The 20,186-nt window shown below is 41.9% G+C and overlaps 1 protein-coding gene across 6 annotated transcripts in view; it reads left to right on the top strand.

The window, feature by feature from the left end:
* The window catches only part of adam15 (ADAM metallopeptidase domain 15), a 29,827-nt gene extending 10,126 nt beyond the window's left edge, over nt 1-19,701 (top strand). Inside the window, exons 9-26 of one of the 6 annotated variants that reach the window (XM_077213985.1) lie at nt 2,384-2,553; nt 2,650-2,734; nt 2,815-2,963; nt 3,050-3,227; nt 3,928-4,020; nt 4,110-4,305; nt 4,402-4,510; nt 4,745-4,940; nt 5,501-5,578; nt 5,672-5,783; nt 5,864-6,011; nt 6,503-6,553; nt 7,063-7,171; nt 15,742-15,807; nt 15,931-16,011; nt 18,008-18,076; nt 18,245-18,399; nt 18,513-19,701. In XM_077213985.1, the coding sequence (XP_077070100.1) occupies nt 2,384-2,553; nt 2,650-2,734; nt 2,815-2,963; nt 3,050-3,227; nt 3,928-4,020; nt 4,110-4,305; nt 4,402-4,510; nt 4,745-4,940; nt 5,501-5,578; nt 5,672-5,783; nt 5,864-6,011; nt 6,503-6,553; nt 7,063-7,171; nt 15,742-15,807; nt 15,931-16,011; nt 18,008-18,076; nt 18,245-18,399; nt 18,513-18,582 (2,115 nt within the window). In that variant the 3' untranslated portion in view covers nt 18,583-19,701. The remainder of the gene's footprint in view (nt 1-2,383; nt 2,554-2,649; nt 2,735-2,814; nt 2,964-3,049; nt 3,228-3,927; nt 4,021-4,109; nt 4,306-4,401; nt 4,511-4,744; nt 4,941-5,500; nt 5,579-5,671; nt 5,784-5,863; nt 6,012-6,502; nt 6,554-7,062; nt 7,172-15,741; nt 15,808-15,930; nt 16,012-18,007; nt 18,077-18,244; nt 18,400-18,512) is intronic. The other 5 variants (XM_077213998.1, XM_077214006.1, XM_077213990.1 and 2 more) reach the window with 5 other exon arrangements.
* The last annotated feature ends 485 nt before the right edge of the window (nt 19,702-20,186 follow it).

Raw genomic sequence — 20,186 nt, 5'->3', positions numbered from 1 at the left:
ATTCGTTAATGAATAGAAAGTTGAAAGGAACCGCATTTATTTGAAATAGAAATCTTTTGTAACATTATAAGAATATTAATTTTTTACTTTCACTTTTGATCAATTTAATATGCCTTTGTTGAATAAAAGTATTAATTTTGCTAAAAAGAATCATACTGACCCCAAACTTTTGAACAGTAGTGTAAATATCAAAGCATGCGTCCAGAGCAGTGCACTGCATTGTAAACCTGGAAAAGTTCTAGAATTTTAAAAACAATGTAAAATTGTTAATTGCAATTAAATGTTTTGATATAAAGTGAATAAGAAATGTTTCAGATTCTACTCTACTTCTTAGATCACTAATTGAGTAAGCAAATTTGTCGACATTGATCATGCGACTCTTTGTACAGACGGTTAAATGTGCGTGCTTCCATTATAGCACTTCAATTCTCAAATGATGCTGGAGAATATGATCCTCAGCTTTTACACAAGCTTGTGGAGTCCAGCTTGAGTGCTGCTCATAAAGTATTTATAGTGGAAAAAGTTTTTATTAGAAAAATGCTAAATAGAAGGATTCCCACTAGTGGTCTTTTTGAATTTCACTATAACAGTGTTACTTTAGTATTATTTATTAACCTCTTAAACCTTACCCAGGTTTAGAAAATTAAGATTTTCAATGATTCTAACCATTTTTGATCAACTCTTAACGGGTGATGAGTAGTCCCTCTAAAATGGAGTGTACCGCCCACGGTCGCCACCTAGCTACAAAAAAATTAATAATCATATTTTTCAAAGCTCCTACCTTGATCAACACAAAATAGGTGTCATTTGAAATCTTAGAGTCTGAACTTTACAATGAATGTAGCCAATTTGATTAACTCCTAAGTGTTGCTGAGTTATTTGCTGCTAAATAGAAATACTAATACATTATCAATGTATGAAATAATTTTTTTGTACTATTTACTGCAATGCGTCAAAAACATCATACAGCTCATGAAACATGCACAGATCGTAGAAAATGGCACAGCATTATTTACAGCAGATTCTTACAATTAAAATGAGCCCAAAATCAACATAATCCATTGCGTTGATCACAAGATATTCCTCATGGAGAAACAATTAAAAATTTAAAAAACGCCTATTAGGGAGCGTCAAGGGCTAAACAAAAAGGCTATCTTGGTTCCAAGTTCTGTAACTTTTGATTACTTTATGCTATAACCACAAAATTTTATTCAGATGCAGCTCACATGTACTTCACCAAAAAAATGGGACTTCACCAAAAAAAATTCTTCTTACCTTATTTCCTTGCTGAGTTATTGCATGTCAAATAAGAGAGATTTGCAAAATCAAAATAATAATAATAAAAAAAATATATAGTCTTTTCTCAGCAGTTTATCAGCATAAGAATGTATGTCCACATGTAATGTAACTTCTATTTTATAAAATATGTAAAAGTGTTCTATCAAACGAGACCTACTTTTTGACTCACCTTGCTAGAGTTTTGGAGTTATGAGTCTTTAATTTTGTCTGGGGCTTCAGGGCTTAAGGGGTTAACTATTGTGGAAGTTTTTCATATTTTGAATTAGCCTTCAATTTTATATTTTGAGTTTTCAGTTTTTTTTCTATTTCAATTTTTTTCTATTTCATTGTGCTTTTGTCATTTTTGTTATTTTTAGTTTTGTTATATTTCCCTTTAATTTATTGTTTTAGCTTTATTTTAGCTTTAATGTAATGATTAAGTTTTAGTCATTTTAGTACTTACACTTAATTTTTTTTAGTTGCCAAAGCATCATTTCTAAGTTTTGTAATCTAATCTAATAAAAAAGTATCTAATATTTATATTTTATTTTATTTCAGCATTATTTCAATTGAAGAAAACAATTCCCTTTAGATAAGGTTCACTTTGCATTGCGTCAGTTACTGATTTGAATGGGGGAAAACATTTTAAATATTTTTGGTTAATATTAACAATACTGCTAGTCAACATACATATTCAGAAGGCACTAGTGAGTCTTAGGGCCCTGTCATATACCTGGTGCAATGTGGCGTCAGGCGCAACACAAGTGTTTTTTGCTAGTTTTAGCCCGATGCAGTTATCATTTTCACGTCCTGCGCCACGTTGTTTAAATAGCAAATGCATTTGCGCCCATTTGTGCGCCTATGGGTTGCTGCTCTGAAAAAGAGGTGTGTTCCGGCGCGTTGCTATTTTGAGCCAACTGAAATAGACTGCGCCATTGACCAACTGAAACCTGGTCTAAAGTCAATGGCGCAGTATTTTTTTGTTATTAAAGAGATTCAGACACGCCTTAAGTGCCTTTGCGTCCTGCGCTTTTGACCATGCGCTTAGATCGTTAAAATATGGCCCTTACCTCTGTCTAAATCTCTGCCTGGCCCTCTGTCTCAGTTCTACAGGCCGCTGAATGTACGTGTGGCTCTGCTGGGTTTGGAGATCTGGAGTGACCAGGACAAGATTCAAGTGGATAAAAGTCCCACTGAAACTCTAAACCGTTTCCTGGATTGGAGGACCAGGGAGCTATTACCACGACTGCGGCATGACAATGCACAGCTGATCATGTAAGTCGAGATTCCCAGAAATATGTGCACAGTATGAACGGGTATTAATAGACAAGGAAATAATTCAGAATTGCAATATGTGCTTATATATGTTAGGGGTGAGCCATTTGATGGGACGACAGTCGGCATGGCGTCTCAGTCCTCCATGTGCTCAAAGGATCGGTCAGGAGGAGTAAATGTGGTGAGAGAAATCGTTCATTTAATCTTGGTGCAATAAGTTAGATTTTGTTCTAGTATTCTCCTGTGTTTCTTGTACTGTAGGATCACCTTGTGAGTGTGTTAGGTGTGGCATCAACGGTGGCTCATGAGTTGGGTCACAATCTGGGAATGAGTCACGATACGGCCGACAGGCGCTGCCAGTGTCAGAACGAGCCTCGACTTGGGGGGTGCATCATGGAGCCCTCCACTGGGTGAGTGAAAAAATGTGTGTCTGTGATTTGATATTATATCGTTAGTGATAAATCATGCAGTACGAAGTAATTTCTCCCATGTGCAGGTTTATGCCCGGTCAGCTCTTTAGCAGCTGCAGCGAACGGGATCTCTCTCTCAGTCTACTGCACGGTGGCGGTATGTGTCTGTTTAATGTGCCTCAGCCAGAGAGCCTTCTGGGAGGTCCGCGCTGTGGGAACCTGTATGTGGAGAAAGGAGAGGAGTGTGACTGCGGCCTGCTGGATGTAAGAAACCGCTTCCTGCCTACTGGTTCCTGGTTCTCTTTCATTTACCGGTGACTTACGACAAAGTGCATGTGACAACTTAAAGGAATATTTAATCTAAAAATGAACAATTCTGTCATAATTTGCTTACCTTTATGTTTTTCCAAACCTGCATGCCTTTTTTTCTTCTCTGGAACAAAAATATTTACATTATTGTTTCATAGCAGAAAGAAAGTCATACAGGTTTGAGTAAATAATTGTAAAAAAAGAAAAAAGGGTGTACTATCCCTTTAAGCTGACAGCAAACAATACAGGCACAAATAATAAATCATCAGATGGATTTAAATAATCGCGATTCTATCTTCTACCGATTCACAAATCTCCAAAATGGCAGAAGTGTACGAATGTATTGTACAGTATGAGTTTTACATAAAAGATGATAATAATTCATTTAATAAGTTAAGAAAAATATTGAGACTCCCAGCGCACGTTATCATCCAGAAATGAAAGACGCGGAAAAAACAGCGAAGTTTTACTACATTATATCAAGTCAAAATTCGATTCAAAATCAAGAATGGTGACCCCAAGATTTGAATTAAATCAAATCATTAGATTTCAAATGATTCCCACCCCTAATTATAATTTATAGGATTGTAAAGCAATAAAATGTTGTATTATGCTCTTCACCTCTGTAATCTGCTTCCTATTTGTGTCTGTTCAGGAATGCAACGATCCTTGCTGCAATGCCAGCACGTGTAAACTGGTTCCCGAGGCCCAGTGCTCTTCTGATGGCATCTGCTGTGAGAACTGCAAGGTTTGTAACTTTGCTTATAAATAATTACTCACTTAGACATGTTTCGCTAATTCTCTCTCACTGCATCCTAATCATCTCTTTCCCCTTAGTTGCGTGTGGCCGGGTCGGTGTGTCGGGAGCCGTTGGGAGAGTGTGATTTGCCAGAGTACTGCACCGGCACTTCACCCTACTGTCCTCCCAATGTGTTTCTGCAGAATGGAGAGTCATGCAAGGACGGTTCCTCCTACTGCTACAGCGGCGTGTGTGCCAGTCTGGACGAGCAGTGCCAAATGCTCTGGGGACCGAGTGAGTGTCACACACTCCACAATGATGATTCTGATGATTCTCAAAAAGTGTCTAAATTTATTGTGGTTCGTTCTCTGTTCTCTCCGCCCCTCTAAGACTCCACCCACGCTCCACCTATCTGCTTCTCGTCTGTGAATAAGCAGGGCAATAAGTACGGAAACTGTGGCCAGATGCCCAACGGATCCTATATCCCTTGTTTGAAAGGGTGAGGACTTGTAGACTGGAATGAGATTTTTTATTTAAGCAGACATGAATATGATTGTTTCCTAAAATGTTTAGTATCCGTTTGTGAAAATTATTTTTGCATTCTTTTTATAAGCATAATTACCAATAAATTCAGCAACAAAAAAAAACCCTGCAGGAATGTTGTTTAATTACATTGCATTTTATGAAAATATGGCTGTAATCTTTGTTTTAAAATCTGCTCTCTTTTGCTAAGGGATGTGCACTGTGGTAAGATCCAGTGTCAGGGTGGAAGTGAACGTCCCCTGCTTGGCTCCAACGCTGAGATTCTGACCACAACGGTCATACTGAACCAGAGTGAATTTAGCTGCCGGGGGACCTATTTTAATCTGGGTGATGATGTTTCTGACCCAGCCATGGTCTCTCAGGGGACGGCCTGTGGGCCCAACAAGGTGAGCCTCCATAAAATGTGTTCTTTTTTAGGATTGTTAATTTAGTACATTTAATACAGATTTAGTATGTTTAAAAATGTTTTAAATAGGGTAAGAGATTTTATACACTCAAGCAATATATGTATATCATTTTTTTTTTATTAAGGATGTAAAAGTAGCAGTAAAGAATTTTACATTGTTGCCAACAAATTCTGTTTCACATAAATGCTGTTCTTTTGAACTTTTTATTTCAAAAAATCCTAAAAAAAATCTATAAAAATATTAATCAGTACAACTCTTTCTTGAGCATCAAATCAACAGGATGCTGATAGAATGATTTCTGATGATTATGTGACACTGAAGTAATGGCTGCTGGAAAATCCCCTTTGCCATCACAGAAATAAATTACATTTAAAAATATATTCAAATTCAAAATATTATTTGAAATTGTTATAATATTTCATAGTATTAAATAATATATAGAGATCTATTTATGTCCTAGTAAAAATATTATTTATTTGAAATTTATAAAAAAATTACATATATTCTATGTTTGATTTATTGTAACATTGTATTCTCAGGCATGTGTGGACCAACGATGCAGGGACGTGTCCATGTTTGGTGTTGAAGAATGTCGAAGGAAGTGCAATGGCCACGGGGTAAGGGGGAGGGCAGGAGCAGAAAAAGAGGGATGAGTCACTTAAACTTGCAGTTTCACTTTTCCCTTCTCTATTTTGTCTTTGTATATGTAGGTGTGTAACAGTAATAAGAATTGTCACTGTGCTGAGGGCTGGGCTCCTCCTGACTGCAGATACTCTGGAACCGGAGGCAGTGTGGACAGCGGCCCTGTTCGAGAACCCAGAGGTACTACATACACACAAACACGTCATTACATTGATTAAATTGCCGTGCTAATGTTTACCCTCATGTTTGTCTGTATACAGATTCAGATCCTGCGCGGGTGGCTCTTCTGGTCATTTTCCTGTTTGTGTTGCCGGTCTCACTGCTGTTTGTTGCACTCCGGTTCCCCCGCTGTCGACGAGGCCTTGTTTACCTCGGCCACACCCCCCTCAGCAAGACCCGACAGAGCCGGTGAGACTGATCAAAAGACACAGGGACAGAGAGATGACATACATTAGTGATGCATTTTATCTCACTTTACTGTGTATGCCCGAAATGATTAATTGAGGGTCAATATCATGAGATATAATAATAATAATTTATTAAATAATACATTAACAATACAATTCATTTTCAAATTCAAATTTGCTAAAAACTTTATTAACATTATAAGTGAACCTCAAGAAACATACTGTATACAAAAAAAATCCATGTCATGACCCCTTTAATATTACTTGATGGTTACAACATAAAAGTCACTATATTAAAACTTTTCTTAAAAACTGTATAAAGGTTTTATTTAAAACATATAAAAACCAACATACATACAAAGAGTCCATTTCTAACAATTTGGGTGTTTTAAACTAGAATATGAGATAAAAGAGAAGATCCTTCATAAGAGTCATAGATCATATGATAAATCATTAATGATAATGTTTTACTGTGTTTTACCCATGATGCAGTGGGGTCTCGGTGGCCTATATTGAATACTGTGTGAAGGAGGAAAACCGGAGGTATCTGTGAATGTGGAGCTTCAGTTTGTTTGCCGTAGCTATACTTGGTTAAACATTAGTTGAACATTTGTCTCTCACCAGCAGGGGCTTTGAATGGCAATGAAAAACTGAATATAAAATTGGGCTTAACATTGGCTGTCATTGACAAGCTCCTCTCTGGTTGTGTGTTGTGGGACTTCCAGCAAAACCGTCACAATGAAGAGTTTCTTAAATTTCTTTAACACACCAGAGGTCTGTGTTGCTGGAAGAAAAAATGTTTGTTTAATCTCAAATGTTAAGTGTCTCCCTTCTAGCTGTCTTTCCCACACAGTTCTCCAGTTCCCTATTACACAACAGTACTGGTGAATGTGAAGTAGATTTATATAGTGAGATACTTTTTTATCTTTGTGATTCAGTTATTATCGGTATAAAATGTATGTAAAATTGATCACCAACAATGTTCTCATCGACTGTCTAAAAAAATTTATGAATGTGTGTAATATTGTGAATATCTTGTATTTTCCTCACAGAACTCCTGCCATGGAGCTAGCAAATGCTCGAAATGGAGATCAGGTGCAACCGCTCAGGTACCAGTGGCCCCTCCAGAGCGACATCCCTCTCACCCAGGCTATCAGCAAGGTACAGTAAATGTGCTCTACAGAAAAACAGTTCTGCCCCCTAGCATCTGGTCCATTTGATGAAACAAAAACAATTATAGGAGTTTGGTCTCCTATAATATGGTGTAGGGTTACTGAGAGTCAGAAGTTGAGAAATTAGCCGCCAGTGAAGGTCACTATGTCCAGAGAGGAAATAATATCTGAGCAAGCTGCTGGTAGCCGGTGATCATGCGCAATGAAATGTATTATAGTTGTACGGTATGTATGTATACTGGTACCAAAAAACATACAGTGGTAAATCATAATTTAGTACCGTGTGATGAATATTTTGATAAACACTACCACTGTAAGTTTGTGGTCAGTAATTTTTAAAATCTTTTTGAAAGTAGGATCTTATGCTCACAACGACTGTATTTATATGATCAAAAATACAGTAAATAAAAAGTAATATTATGAAATATTATTACAATTTAAAATAACTGTTTTGTATTTGAATACATTTTAAAATATAATTTATGGATGTAATGGCAAAGCTGAATTTTCAGTAGCCATTACTCCAGTCTTCAGTGTCACATGATCAGTGAAAAATCATTCTAATATGATGATTTGGTGCTCAAGAAATATTTCTTGTTAATATCAATGTTGAAAACAGTTCTTCTGCGTAAAACTAAAACTTTTTCTGAATAAAAAGTTCAAAAGAACACACTTTGAAATTGAAATCTGAAATCAGTTGAATGTGTCATTGCTGAATAAAAGTATTTATTTATTTGTTTTAAATCGTACTGGCCAAACTTTTCTATGGTAGTGTAAATTCTGTAATGTATCTATAAATCAAATGAAATAATAGCAAATAAATGAATCGTTGAACCCAACACATAAAAACAAAAATATTTAAACCTCAAAATGTTTAACTAATGAACTAGTAAAATAAGTGGATATAAGTTAATATAATATAATATATTCATATAAATTAATAATATTTGTCATTATTAAATCTATTTCATGAATAAATTTACAGACCTAGTCTCATTTCATCAGTTGCCCAAGCCTGTTTAATTGTCATCTCAGGTACAGATATAGTATCAATGCCGAGATAACAAAGCTAGAATTATATTAAAGCCAAAATTCTGGATTTGTTCCAGCTATAGTATGCAAAGATTAGGCAAATTCCTAGTTAAAGGCACAATATGTAAGTTTTCACATTTTCAAAACAATAACAAAGGCAAAGTTTTTACCATCTAGAGATGTATGGAATTCACGAATCATGTTCACGGATTAGGTAATTAATTAGTTGTTGTATTACCTGTACGTTTGATCACACTATTTTATGCCGTCATAATGAATTAGCTGCAAGGAACGTCAAATGTAATGCTCTATTAGCCTGTTACTGATATGTAACTATTTGTCAAATGATTGGTGGGTTATGCTGCGCACTTTTATGTGTTTAAAACAATCATACTAAAAGTACATTGTATATACTTGTAAGTAATGGCTAAATATTTTTGTGCAACACATACTGTTTTTAATTTCACTGCCATAGACTTGGTCACCAGACTTGATAAAAAGCGTTACTGAAGTTCAAAGAAAGTGCTATATAACTGTATGTGTACAATAATTAACATATATTTGCTTACCTGTTTATTAAAACATACGCGAGAGCTGAGTCTCTGTCAAGTCGTGATGTATGATGACTGAATGACACAACCGCGGCGTGTTAGATTCTGTGTCATGGATGTCTCATTAGCGGAATCTATGTAGATATACTATAGTTTATACAAGCGGAAACCGAGGATAGTGCAGATATTACGTCATTGATAGGTGACAATGACAAGGGACGAGCCATTATTTAAAACTGGAATTTCTCTGGATTTACAAATGTAATATTGTGTCTTTAAGGAGAACCATTGAAAGGTCAAGCAAACCTACTGAGGGTACCAAAAGGGGTCTGGTTGACTCTTTCATCGATCCGCTGAAAAAGATCTGATGAATGACAAAAAAAAACGTGCTTGATGCAGTAAAACGTACTCGGTTACTAACGTAACCTCGGTTCTCTCTAGAGAGGGAACGAGTACTGCGTAATATCTTACGCTATGGGAAAACCTCTTTTCCACGAGATATTGAAGCCAAAAATTATCCTTTAATTTTGATTAATGTAAAACGCTGTGCGGCAGCGTGCAGACATAGGCAAGACGGCTCGCGCGCCTATTGGCTGCCCTGCGGCAACAGCAGCAAGCCTATCGAGAGAGGCCCTGCGTGACGTGACATCCAATGGGGGTGCTTCGCGCCCATTTCGTCGCGTCCCGCCAGAATAGGCGTGGCCTTGGCCTATAAATACGCTCGACAGGCTGATACAAACTGGTTTTCAACGCTGAAGCGAACCAGCGCTGTTGTATGCACGGCAAGATACGCAGTACTCGTTCCCTCTCTAGAGAGAACCGAGGTTACGTTAGTAACCGAGCACGTTCTCTTACGAGAGTATCTCTCGTACTGCGTAATATCTTACGCTATGGGGAACACAATGTAAGACGCCGTGCGTACTGGGATCCGACACCAAAGTCCCAAGGGCAGTAGCCCGGGGCTCATATAGTGCATAATCACCGTAGACTCACAGAGAGTCGGAGAAGAGAGGCTACCAGCATCATTCCCCACGAAATAGCATCCCATAGAAGCTAGTTATGTCAACAGTATATCCCGCAGACAGGGTGAACGCGTTCAGCCTGAACTGGGCAAAAATACGGGCTATTCAACACCCATGGAGCTATTCCATCGATCAGTGAGCGATACTCAATCAAAACTCAGCATTCTGCGCCGGCGCAGCGGGACAGATAGTACTGAGTTCTAGACCGACAGCAGCTTGGCCTGTAAGGCGGGAACTTCTAGGTTATAGAACCTTATAAATGTAGACGGCGAGGCCCAGCCCGCCGCCATACAGATATCATGCAAGGAAATCCCACTAGACCACGCCCACGAAGAGGCCACGCCTCTCGTGGAGTGCGCTCTGACACCCAAAGGACACTGCAGGCCCTTAGAAGTGTAAGCCAGCGCTATGGCATCGACTATCCATCTGGATAGGCTCTGTTTTGATGCGGCCAGTCCCTTGGAGCGTCCGCCAAACAAAACAAAGAGCTGCTCGGTCTGCCTGAAGACAGACGAGCGGGACACATAAGCCCTCAGCGGCCTGACGGGGCAAAGGAGATTAGCATCCGCTTCCTCATTGTTCACCGGGAGGGCGCACAGGGAAATAACCTGGGCCCTGAACGGTGTGTTGAGGGATTTTGGCACGTACCCGTGCCTTGGTTTGAGTATGACTTTTGAATCATTAGGCCCAAACTCAATACAGGACGCGCTTACTGAAAGCGCTTGCAAGTCCCCCACGCGCTTCATTGAAGCAAGAGCCACAAGAAATACCGTTTTGAAAGACAGGTGCTTCATGTCTGACAAATGGATTGGCTCGAATGGGGCACCTTTCAGGGCTTCCAGAACCGTAGAAAGGTCCCACATAGGGACTGAGGGAGGTCTGGAAGGATTCAGCCTCCGAGCTCCCCTGAGGAATCGCACGACGAGGTCGTTCTTCCCCAGTGACTGGCCAGACGTCGGTTTTGCAAACGCCGCTATGGCCGCCACGTATACTTTGAGCGTGGACGGGGTTCTACCCTTATCCAGCAGCTCCTGAAGGAAGGAGAGCACTTCCGTAACCCCGCAGTCTACGGGTGAAAAGCCCTGAGCTTGACACCAGGTAGAGAACACTGACCATTTCGAGGAGTAGAGCCGTCTAGTAGACGGGGCCCTAGCCTGCGTGATCGTGTTTAACACTCCCTCCGGGAGGTTAGCGGGTACCCGTTGATGGCCCACACATGTAGGGACCATAACTCCGGGCGAGGATGCCAAATCGAGCCCTTTGCCTGAGAGAGGAGGTCTCTCCTCACCGGTATCGGCCACGGGGCAGTGCTGGCCAGCTGCATCAGGACTGGGAACCAGGTTTGGTTTGTCCATAGCGGAGCCACGAGCAGCACTGGGCATCCATTTTCCCTGATTCGTTCCAGCACTTGAGGCAGGAGCGAGACGGGGGAAAAAGTATAGAGGGGGCGTCGGGGCCATACGTGGGCCAGCGCGTCCCTGCTCTTGGAGAAAAAGTTCGGACAGTGAGCGTTTTCCTGGGACGCGAACAGGTCCACCTGCGCTCTGCCGAATGTCTCCCACAGCAGTTGGATCATCTGCGGGTGCAGCGACCATTCCCCTGCTGGGACATTGTTTCTGGACAGTCTGTCTGGTCCCAGATTCAGGTGACCAGGCACATGCGCTGCTTTCAGTGAAAGCAGGTTGTGCTGAGCCCAGCCCAGGGAAGCGTTTCGTCAGCCTGTAAAGGCTTCGGGACCTGACGCCGCCCTGGTGATTTATGTACGCCACGACTGACATGTTGTCCGACCGGACTAAGACGTGGCGGCCTTTTATCTGGGGACAAAAACTCTTAGCGCGTTGTCTACTGCCAGCATTTCTAGACAGTTTATGTGTAGGAGCTTCTCCCGTTCTGACCACTGGCCAAAGAACGGTCTGCCCTCGAGCAGCGCTCCCCACCCCGAGGTGGAGGCGTCCGTGGACACCACCCTCACACTCGAGGGAGTCCCCAGACTCACGCCTGACTGGTACCAGTCGGCTTTTTTCAAGGTTTCAGAGCCGAGACGCATTTCCTGTCGACCCTGAGGCGAAACAGACCAGCGGCCCAAGCCCCGGGCGGAACTCGTGCTTTCGGCCATAACTGCAGTGGGCGCATGCGAAGCAGGCCCAGCTGAAGTACTGAAGATGCTGAGGCCATGAGGCCCAGCATTTTCTGAAACCGTTTGAGCTGGACTATAGAGCCGCGGCGGAAGGATTTCACGGCGCGCTGAATGTTCAGTCCTCGCTCCGGCGACAGACGTGCTGTCATAGACAGCGAGTCCATCACTGTTCCCAGAAAGGAGATTTTCTGGCTGGGAGACAGCGAACTCTTCGCCCAATTGACTGTGAGACCCAAATTCTCGAGATGCTCAAGTAATGCGGTCTTGTGTTCTATGAGCTCTGATCGTGATCGAGCTAGAATCAACCAGTCGTCCAAGTAGTTCAAAATTCGCATGCCCTGAAGTCTCAGGGGTGCGAGAGCCGCGTCCATGCACTTCGTGAATATACGGGGTGCTGGAGACAGGCCGAACGGTAGGACTGTGTATTGATATGCCTGGCCCTCGAAGGCGAATCTCAAGAATCGCCTGTGACGTGACGCAATCTGTATTTGGAAATAGGCGTCTTTCAGATCTATTGACATGAACCAGTCTCCCTGGCGCACGTGTGCGAGGATTTTGCTGGTTGTCAGCATTTTGAACTTGCGTTTCAGAAGTGCTTTGTTCAATTGTCGCAGATCTAGAATGGGTCTGAGACCCCCGTCTTTTTTCGGTACCAGAAAATATCTGCTGTATACACCCCCTTCGCTCTGAGCCTGAGATAAAGGTTCTATGGCCGCTTTGCTCAGTAGTTTCGCTATTTCGGTTCGAAGTAGATGAGATACTTCATTGTCCACCGTGGTTTCGACACGCGCCGTGCAACGGCGGGGACGTCGAGCGAACTGTAGCGAATAGCCTCTCTTTATAGTGTTCAACACCCATTCTGATACCCCGGGAAGCATTGCCCATGCATTCGCGTGGATAGCTAGAGGCAGAATGATATCCGGGCTCTGGCCGCGGCACAGCGGCGGCTGCAGAGCTTCGGTGTGCTGAGACATGAACACTGTGTTTAAAGTGCGCGAGGCGGGGGGCGCGCCGATCACGGCGGGCAGCCTGTTCGCACTTGCTTTCTCTATGACAAATTGTGGAGAGAGAACGAGCGGGACAAACCCCGTAGGGTTCAGCGTGTCTGTGAGTGAATGTGGGCGCGGGACAGCTGGCACATTTACTGCACTGAAAACACCGTCGGCTTGCGCTGACTGAATATGTGTTGGTTTCGTTTTTACAGAAACCGTGGGACACGCACTGTGTAGTGTTTGTGGGCACTGTGTCGTGGGCACATTCACTACGTTTGCACAATCGACATGAGTCGATTTTATTTGTGCTAGCCCTGAACTGTGGCGGGCTGTGTCTGTGTGTGGGAATGGGCACTGTGACGTGGGCATTCTTACAACACTCATAACACCATCGGCTATGGCCGGGACACCAGAAAATACACTCTTTATTGGATTTATCTGGGTCGCCGTAAAAATGGCGTTAATGTGCAGGCAAGCGGGCTGTGGTACCGGCTTGTTTACTGCGAAATACAATGGAACAGTCACATTGTTTGGAACTGAACGAGCGAGAGGTTTCGGTGGAGTCTGGCCGCGGCGAGACTTAAACACCGTGGGTCTTAGCTGACTGTATGTGTGTTGGTTTCGTTTTACAGAAAACGTGGCACATGCAGTGTGTAGTGTTTGTGGGCACTGGGTTGTGGGCACATTCACTACATTTAATGCACAATTGACATGAGTCGATTTCATATGTGCGAGCCCTGCACTGTGGCGGGCTGTGTTTGTGTGTAGAAATGAACACTGGGCTGTGGGCATTTTTATTACACTCAAAACCCCATCGGCTGTGGCCGGAATACCAGACAATACATTGCTTATATGATTTTTCTGGGTCGCCGTGGAAACAGCATTTGTGTGCAGGCAAGCGGGCCATGGTACCGGCTTGTTTACTGCAAAATACACTGGAACAGTCACATTTTCTTGGAACTGAACGAGCGAAAAGTATCAGTGCAAGTCTGGCCGCGGCGAGACTAAATTTTATCTGCTGCGAGAGCTGGGATCGAACACGGGTCTCCCGTGCGATGGCTGTAGGTTTCGCCACTGAACCACAGGGGGAAACGACAAAAGCTTAAAATAGCTCGAGCACATAATAGAGCGTCATCACAGTTTTGTGTGTGTTGGCGTTTGTTTGCATGCGTGCGTGTTATACAACAGGCTCATTGCTGCAATATTGACATTTTCAGCCGCTCAAACTAAGAGGAACTGAGAAATGTTTGAGAAATGGAGATTGGTCCGGCCTCGGCGGGACTAAAAATACACCCTATCCTCATTTCGCCGATGACGCATGCCCACGGGGGGCGGGGTAGCTTTCTTATAACGTAAAGAAAGCTAGCCGCGGTTTAATGCTGGCCCGTTTCCCTGACGACTCGCGGGCAGAAGGGGGAGATCCACAGAGCTCGCCCAATCCTCAGTGTCCGACGCGGGGATATAGCAGCTGGCCTCCTCTACAGATGCAGCTATCTCGTCGTCATTAATGGCGGAAGCGGCGGCGCGCGGCGGCCGTTGTCCGTCAGTGAGCGACTCGATTGAAGCTGGTGAAGCTGGCGGGCGAACCGGCGAGCTTTCACGGCTGGAGAAGGATCGGGGACCCGCTGAGTACGGCGCTTTGCGGCGCGGCACTACAGCGGGCGGGAGTCTCACTCACCATGGCAATAGCTGGCCTCCTCTACCGATGCAGCTATCTTGTCGTCACTAATGGCGGAAGCGGCGGCGCGCGGCGGCCGTTGTCCGTCAGTGAGCGACTCGATTGAAGCTGGTGAAGTTGGCAGGCGAACCGGCGAGCTTTCACGGGCTGGAGAAGGCTCGAGGACCCGCTGAATACGGCGCTTTGCGGCGCGGCACTACAGCGGGCGGGAGTGCAGACTCGGAGAGAAAATGCCAGGCAAGTCCTCAGAGTCACCATGGCAATAGTTCCACAGGAACGAAGCGTCTTCTAAAAAACGCTTGCTCTTTTAGAACAGATACAAAACAGAGATAGAGTGTGAGTCGCAGCGGCGAACACACACTCAGCAGTGAAAAGGATATGAACGCCGGAAAGCGTAGCAGGTACGGCGGCTGAAGGCGGCGAGGTGAAGGCCAGCGACTTCAGGCTCGAAGGCTCGTCCCGCAGAAGGCTTACAATCAGACGGCGCGGCTTCTCACTCCGGATCCAGCGATGCAGTAGTGCTTCGCTGAAGAGTTGAAAATCAGTTTGTATCAGCCTGTCGAGCGTATTTATAGGCCAAGGCCACGCCTATTCTGGCGGGACGCGACGAAATGGGCGCGAAGCACCCTATTGGATGTCACGTCACGCAGGGCCTCTCTCGATAGGCTTGCTGCTGTTGCCGCAGGGCAGCCAATAGGCGCGCGAGCCGTCTTGCCTATGTCTGCACGCTGCCGCACAGCGTTTTACATTAATCAAAATTAAAGGATAATTTTTGGCTTCAATATCTCGTGGAAAAGAGGTTTTCCCATAGCGTAAGATATTACGCAGTATTTAGAGATACTCTCGTAAGAGAACCAAATGCCAAATGCTTTTGGTGACTGTTTTTAACACATATGTTGCTCCTCCGTCGAACCTTCCCTGCATGAATTTTTGTTCTTACACAAACTGCAAAAATATCTTACAGTATCTAGTTAACTGAAGCTCCAGTCTCCTTTGCTTCTGCTGCCATCGTAACAATACCAGACAATTTGTCTTGGCTTACTGTTGTGCTTAAAACATCTAACCAACTTTTCTTATTATACGTGCATGTGCTGTAAAAGTTCACTCCTTCTCTACTACCCCCTCCACAACACTTTTGTCTTGTTAGGTCCAGCACAGGCCTGCTCCTCCAACTAAACCTCTTCCACCCGATCCTGTCTCTAAACCTGCTCAGGTAAATCTCATCATGCTCACCAAGCTTGTGAGGAATAGAGACGTATAGAGCTGATCTGGTGGATGTAGCGGTGTGTTATAAATGCAAACCATTACTGTTTTATTGCTCTTTCTGGTTCTTCAGTTGGCAGGGCATTGGCCCGCCCCTCCCACCAAACCCCTCCCTCCTGACCCTGCCCCCTCAGAAAGCAAGATGCAGTGCAAGGTAGAGGGAGCACTTGCTGCTGTAGCTGCCATGTTTAACTGTCTGTTATTTTGTCTTGACCCAGTGTCTACCTTTACAAACTCACTTTGTGTTCCTAGTAGTGGTCCAAGTCTTTGTGTGGTTTTGCATGTGGAGTTGTGCTTGTGTCCCTGTCATTTGGGTTTAACAGTGAGATTTTGGTGTTTTGTGCATGTGGATGGCCTGATGGTTCCTCTGGAGTGAATGGAGTGTGTAGAGATCAGACTGAGGGAGAGCATGTAATCTGGAATATTTTCAAATATCACCATAAAGAAAAAGTTTCATCAACATCTAATTCATCATAACATGCAATCCTACACTATTTCTAGTAATAAAATTGAGTTCAGTTGACCTGAATGCTAATGCTTAATATCTTTAGAATAATTAGGTTTGTAAACAAATATTATTATTATTCTCACATTTTTCACACAACCACAATAGACAGTATCACAATAGTGATACATTAATATTCATTTGTAATTCATCCTATATAATATTCATCCCCAACAAATTAATATTAATATATCACATTCAGTGAATTTCATCAAATCTTTAACCAATCTTAGTGCCCTTATGTGGAAAAATGATCTGCTCCTGTAGAGTTATCTCGCCAATACTAGTTAATAATCCACCAACACTAGGAGCAATGACTTCTTGTAGTTATTTATGAGTGTTCCAAGCACTTTTTCACACCTGAAGATAGATTAATTGAAACTTTGAATATAAAAGAGATAATATATATAGATATTACCACCCTCCACAATGAAATCTGATCAAGGAGATTTACCCTCTCCTTCTCCTCTCCGCGAGGAGTCGAATAACATCACTATTAATAATAACTGGAGTATAAAAATATTTGGTGATACATTATCAGGTCTTCACATTAACATCCCCTCCCAATGGGGGTGGATTTCAGCTGTGGTGTGTAACGCATATACAATTTTCAATTGTAGTCTTTTAGAGCAATTTAGAGTTGTCAAAAATAAAGATTTTTCCGATAAATATAGCACTGAATCGCTTCTAATACTCATTTTCCGCAGAATAGATACACGATACCAGCTACACGTTCTCGCTCTCTCATCTCTCCGACAGCGAGTTGACACACAAAACCGCATTCCTTCACTCACTCGTTTCTTTTGTTCCGGGTGAATATTGTTGGTGTCCAGCATTGTTGCGCGTATTACGCATAATTTTGCTCATTCTGACAGATTTTGTGCTCACACCCAATGTGCGCACACATAAACCTGCCTCTCAGTACTAAATATAGTCCTTTTGCGCTGCTTATTGCACTTAAACAGTCAAATACACACAAAATAATGTAAAAATGCCTTTTTTAAAATGCCTGTCTTGGCGAGTATTCACTTAAACACAGTAAGTTATGTTTTAAGTGAACATCTTTGCATCAGGTCTTAAAGTGACAGCAGCCTAATAAACCTGCTGCCAAATTATGAGATGATAATATAAAAAAATGTTTTTCTCTATAGTTAATATCTATAATTTTTTCCAGATTGTATCGATGTCAAAATTGTGGCCAGTGAAAATTGTGTGTGACTTTTTGAGTGAATTGAGTGGCTAGTAGTCCCTGTTGATTATGCAGAAATACTTACCAAGCATTGTGTACTAGCATTATGTAAGAATAGGTGATGGTGGCAAAACATCATAGTGCTGTGAAGAGGTCTTTGCCCCCCTCCCCCATCAAAATTTATGAGTTTGTATATGTTTTATCTCTCCCAGTCTCTCTGCAAGGTGAAAACAGACATATTTGAGCAGCATCTCGCTTTAATGAATCAGAGGAATCAGTTGTGCAGTGCATGGCCTGTGATTCTGTCCGGTCTCACATAAATTATTATTGCGATCAAGGGGACATCATGAAGGAATAGTTTGATTCGCAATGATTTGAAAAATTGTACAACAAGTTAGTCTCACTGAGCACCTGCTTTTCTCTGTCACTTGGCTGCATCTGCGACTGTACGTCTAGCCCACAGGAACTCGACCGGCTGCACCAAGCAAGCCCCTCCCTCCTGACCCTGTCCTCTCTACCCGACAGGTATCACCACAGGCGTGTAAAGTGTAGCCCTCTATTAACAACACTAATTGCTCTTGTATCTAATTTTCTCAGAGCAGTGCTATTTTGAACTATAATAAATTGCAAATTGAACCTATAAGACAAAAAACAAAGTCCATACTGACTCTGTATCACCTCATCCTGTTTCAGAACCCTGTTCCTCCCAAACCTCCGGTTCCCAAGAAACCACTGCCTGTGGATCCTTCACCCCACCCTCCTCCATCCCCACTGCTGGGACATTCTAGATCTGCTGCATCTTCATCATTTTACTTGCGTAACCCTGTGTCAGCTGCTGCTCCTGCCAGGTGAGAGGACCCTCAGCCTTCATACTTTTTTTTTTATATTCAACAGGCAATGGAGTAAAATATTTTCTTTGGGAAAAAGTGTAATCTGATAATAGTCTTATTTATATGTACAGACCTGCTCCTCATCCACCTTTACGGAGACAGCAGTACCGTGGGAAACCCCATGCTCCTCACCCAGTATAGTCAGGAAGGAAACACTGTCCTGGCTGCAAATTTCTGGACTGCAATTCTGACCTTTTTTTTCCTCAGTATTTTGTCTTGTTTTCCAAAAACAATATCTGAGTTTCTATAAAACGAGATATATTTGAGAATAAAAATGACATAAAATATTAAGATAATATATACATTTAAATATAAATAAATTTGTTAGATTTAATTCATAGGGTAATAAAAACGGCAATAGGGTTAAGAAAATTAAATTTATTCTCTTAATATCTCATACAATTTAAGTACATTTATTCGAAGGACTTTTACTGGGAAACAAGACAAAAACACTGATTAATAAAAAGATTTGGGAGACTACGTGATGTAGATTTGCACAATTCTATTTGCACTGACCATGAGTGAGGAGTTGCTTCTGCAGGGTGAACATTAACATCTGTACAGACCTCTGTTGCTCTGCATCTGGATCAGAACTTCATCTTCGAAACTCATTACGAGGCTCATTGGGCAATCAGAGGAATTACAGACTCCAATGAAGGTGAAAGGATATTATAACTCTGAAGACAAAAAAAAAGTGGATATACTGTACATTCCTTTTGTGATGCTCAGTTCAATGCATGGAAATAGGATATGACGAGATGATGCCTTGAGGAAGGAATCCTGATTTCTTTCTCTGAGATGCTTTATGCATGCTCGATTTGCCTGCCTATAGAAGATCTGATCTTTTCCTACAGAATCTCTTCGGTGCCTAATTAATTTGCCACACATTTCATCAAGGATGGTTCTAATACTCTCACACCAAAACTGAAATTCAGAACTCTTCATTTTCATTTAGAGCTGAAAACTCTGGTGTACATTCCGTCAGCTGTCTGGTCTCAGTACATTGGACACAAACACACATATGGTCTCTGTAAAGTCTTCATATATATAAATATAATGTCTTATATATCGATATCAAGACAACTCAGATTGCAAATTTTGACCGTAAATGCTGCTACAGGGAAAAAGCTGGCTGATTGGAAGATGAAGATCGCCTTTTCGATCAAAGCACTGAAGAAGGTATTTGAAGATATTTAAGTGTATTTTGAAATATGCAGTATTTTTAATGCAATAAACATGGGATCTATTTTTACAGTTGAATGCAGATTTGATTGTCTTAATTCCCGTATTTATCCAGAACTGTCATCCTTTGTTTATCCAGCTTCATCACAGGTTATGACCGTATAAAGTAAACATTTGCTAACTACCAACATTAAGATGTAAAATAACATCTCAGAGGGATGTGACAGCACATCCTTTTATGGTGGTAAGTGTGGGCCATATAAAGTTAATTATTGTGATGATAATGTATTGATGCTCCTAAGTGTGTTTAGGGTCATTGTGAATTTAATTTTGAAAAGAACATTTTTAAGAAATAATACAATTTTGTAAAAAAAAAAAAAACACTTTTAAACAATATGTAGTGTGGGGTTAAAAATATGATTACATCAGCTATAGGCAGAAAAACTAAATTAAATAAGTGTAAAATGTTTAAATCAATTTATGATAAATCAATATGTCTATATCAATATGCCATTTGGTAGTAACACAAGTTTTGTGTTGTGACGACAACCTTATATGGTAAA

Source organism: Siphateles boraxobius, unplaced genomic scaffold (genome assembly GCF_051911475.1).
Source record: "Siphateles boraxobius isolate OS27281-9 unplaced genomic scaffold, OSU_SipBor_1 12, whole genome shotgun sequence".
Classification (NCBI taxonomy): domain Eukaryota; kingdom Metazoa; phylum Chordata; class Actinopteri; order Cypriniformes; family Leuciscidae; genus Siphateles; species Siphateles boraxobius.
Note: the sequence above shows the minus strand (reverse complement) of the source record. Positions and strands in the feature narration are given on the sequence as shown.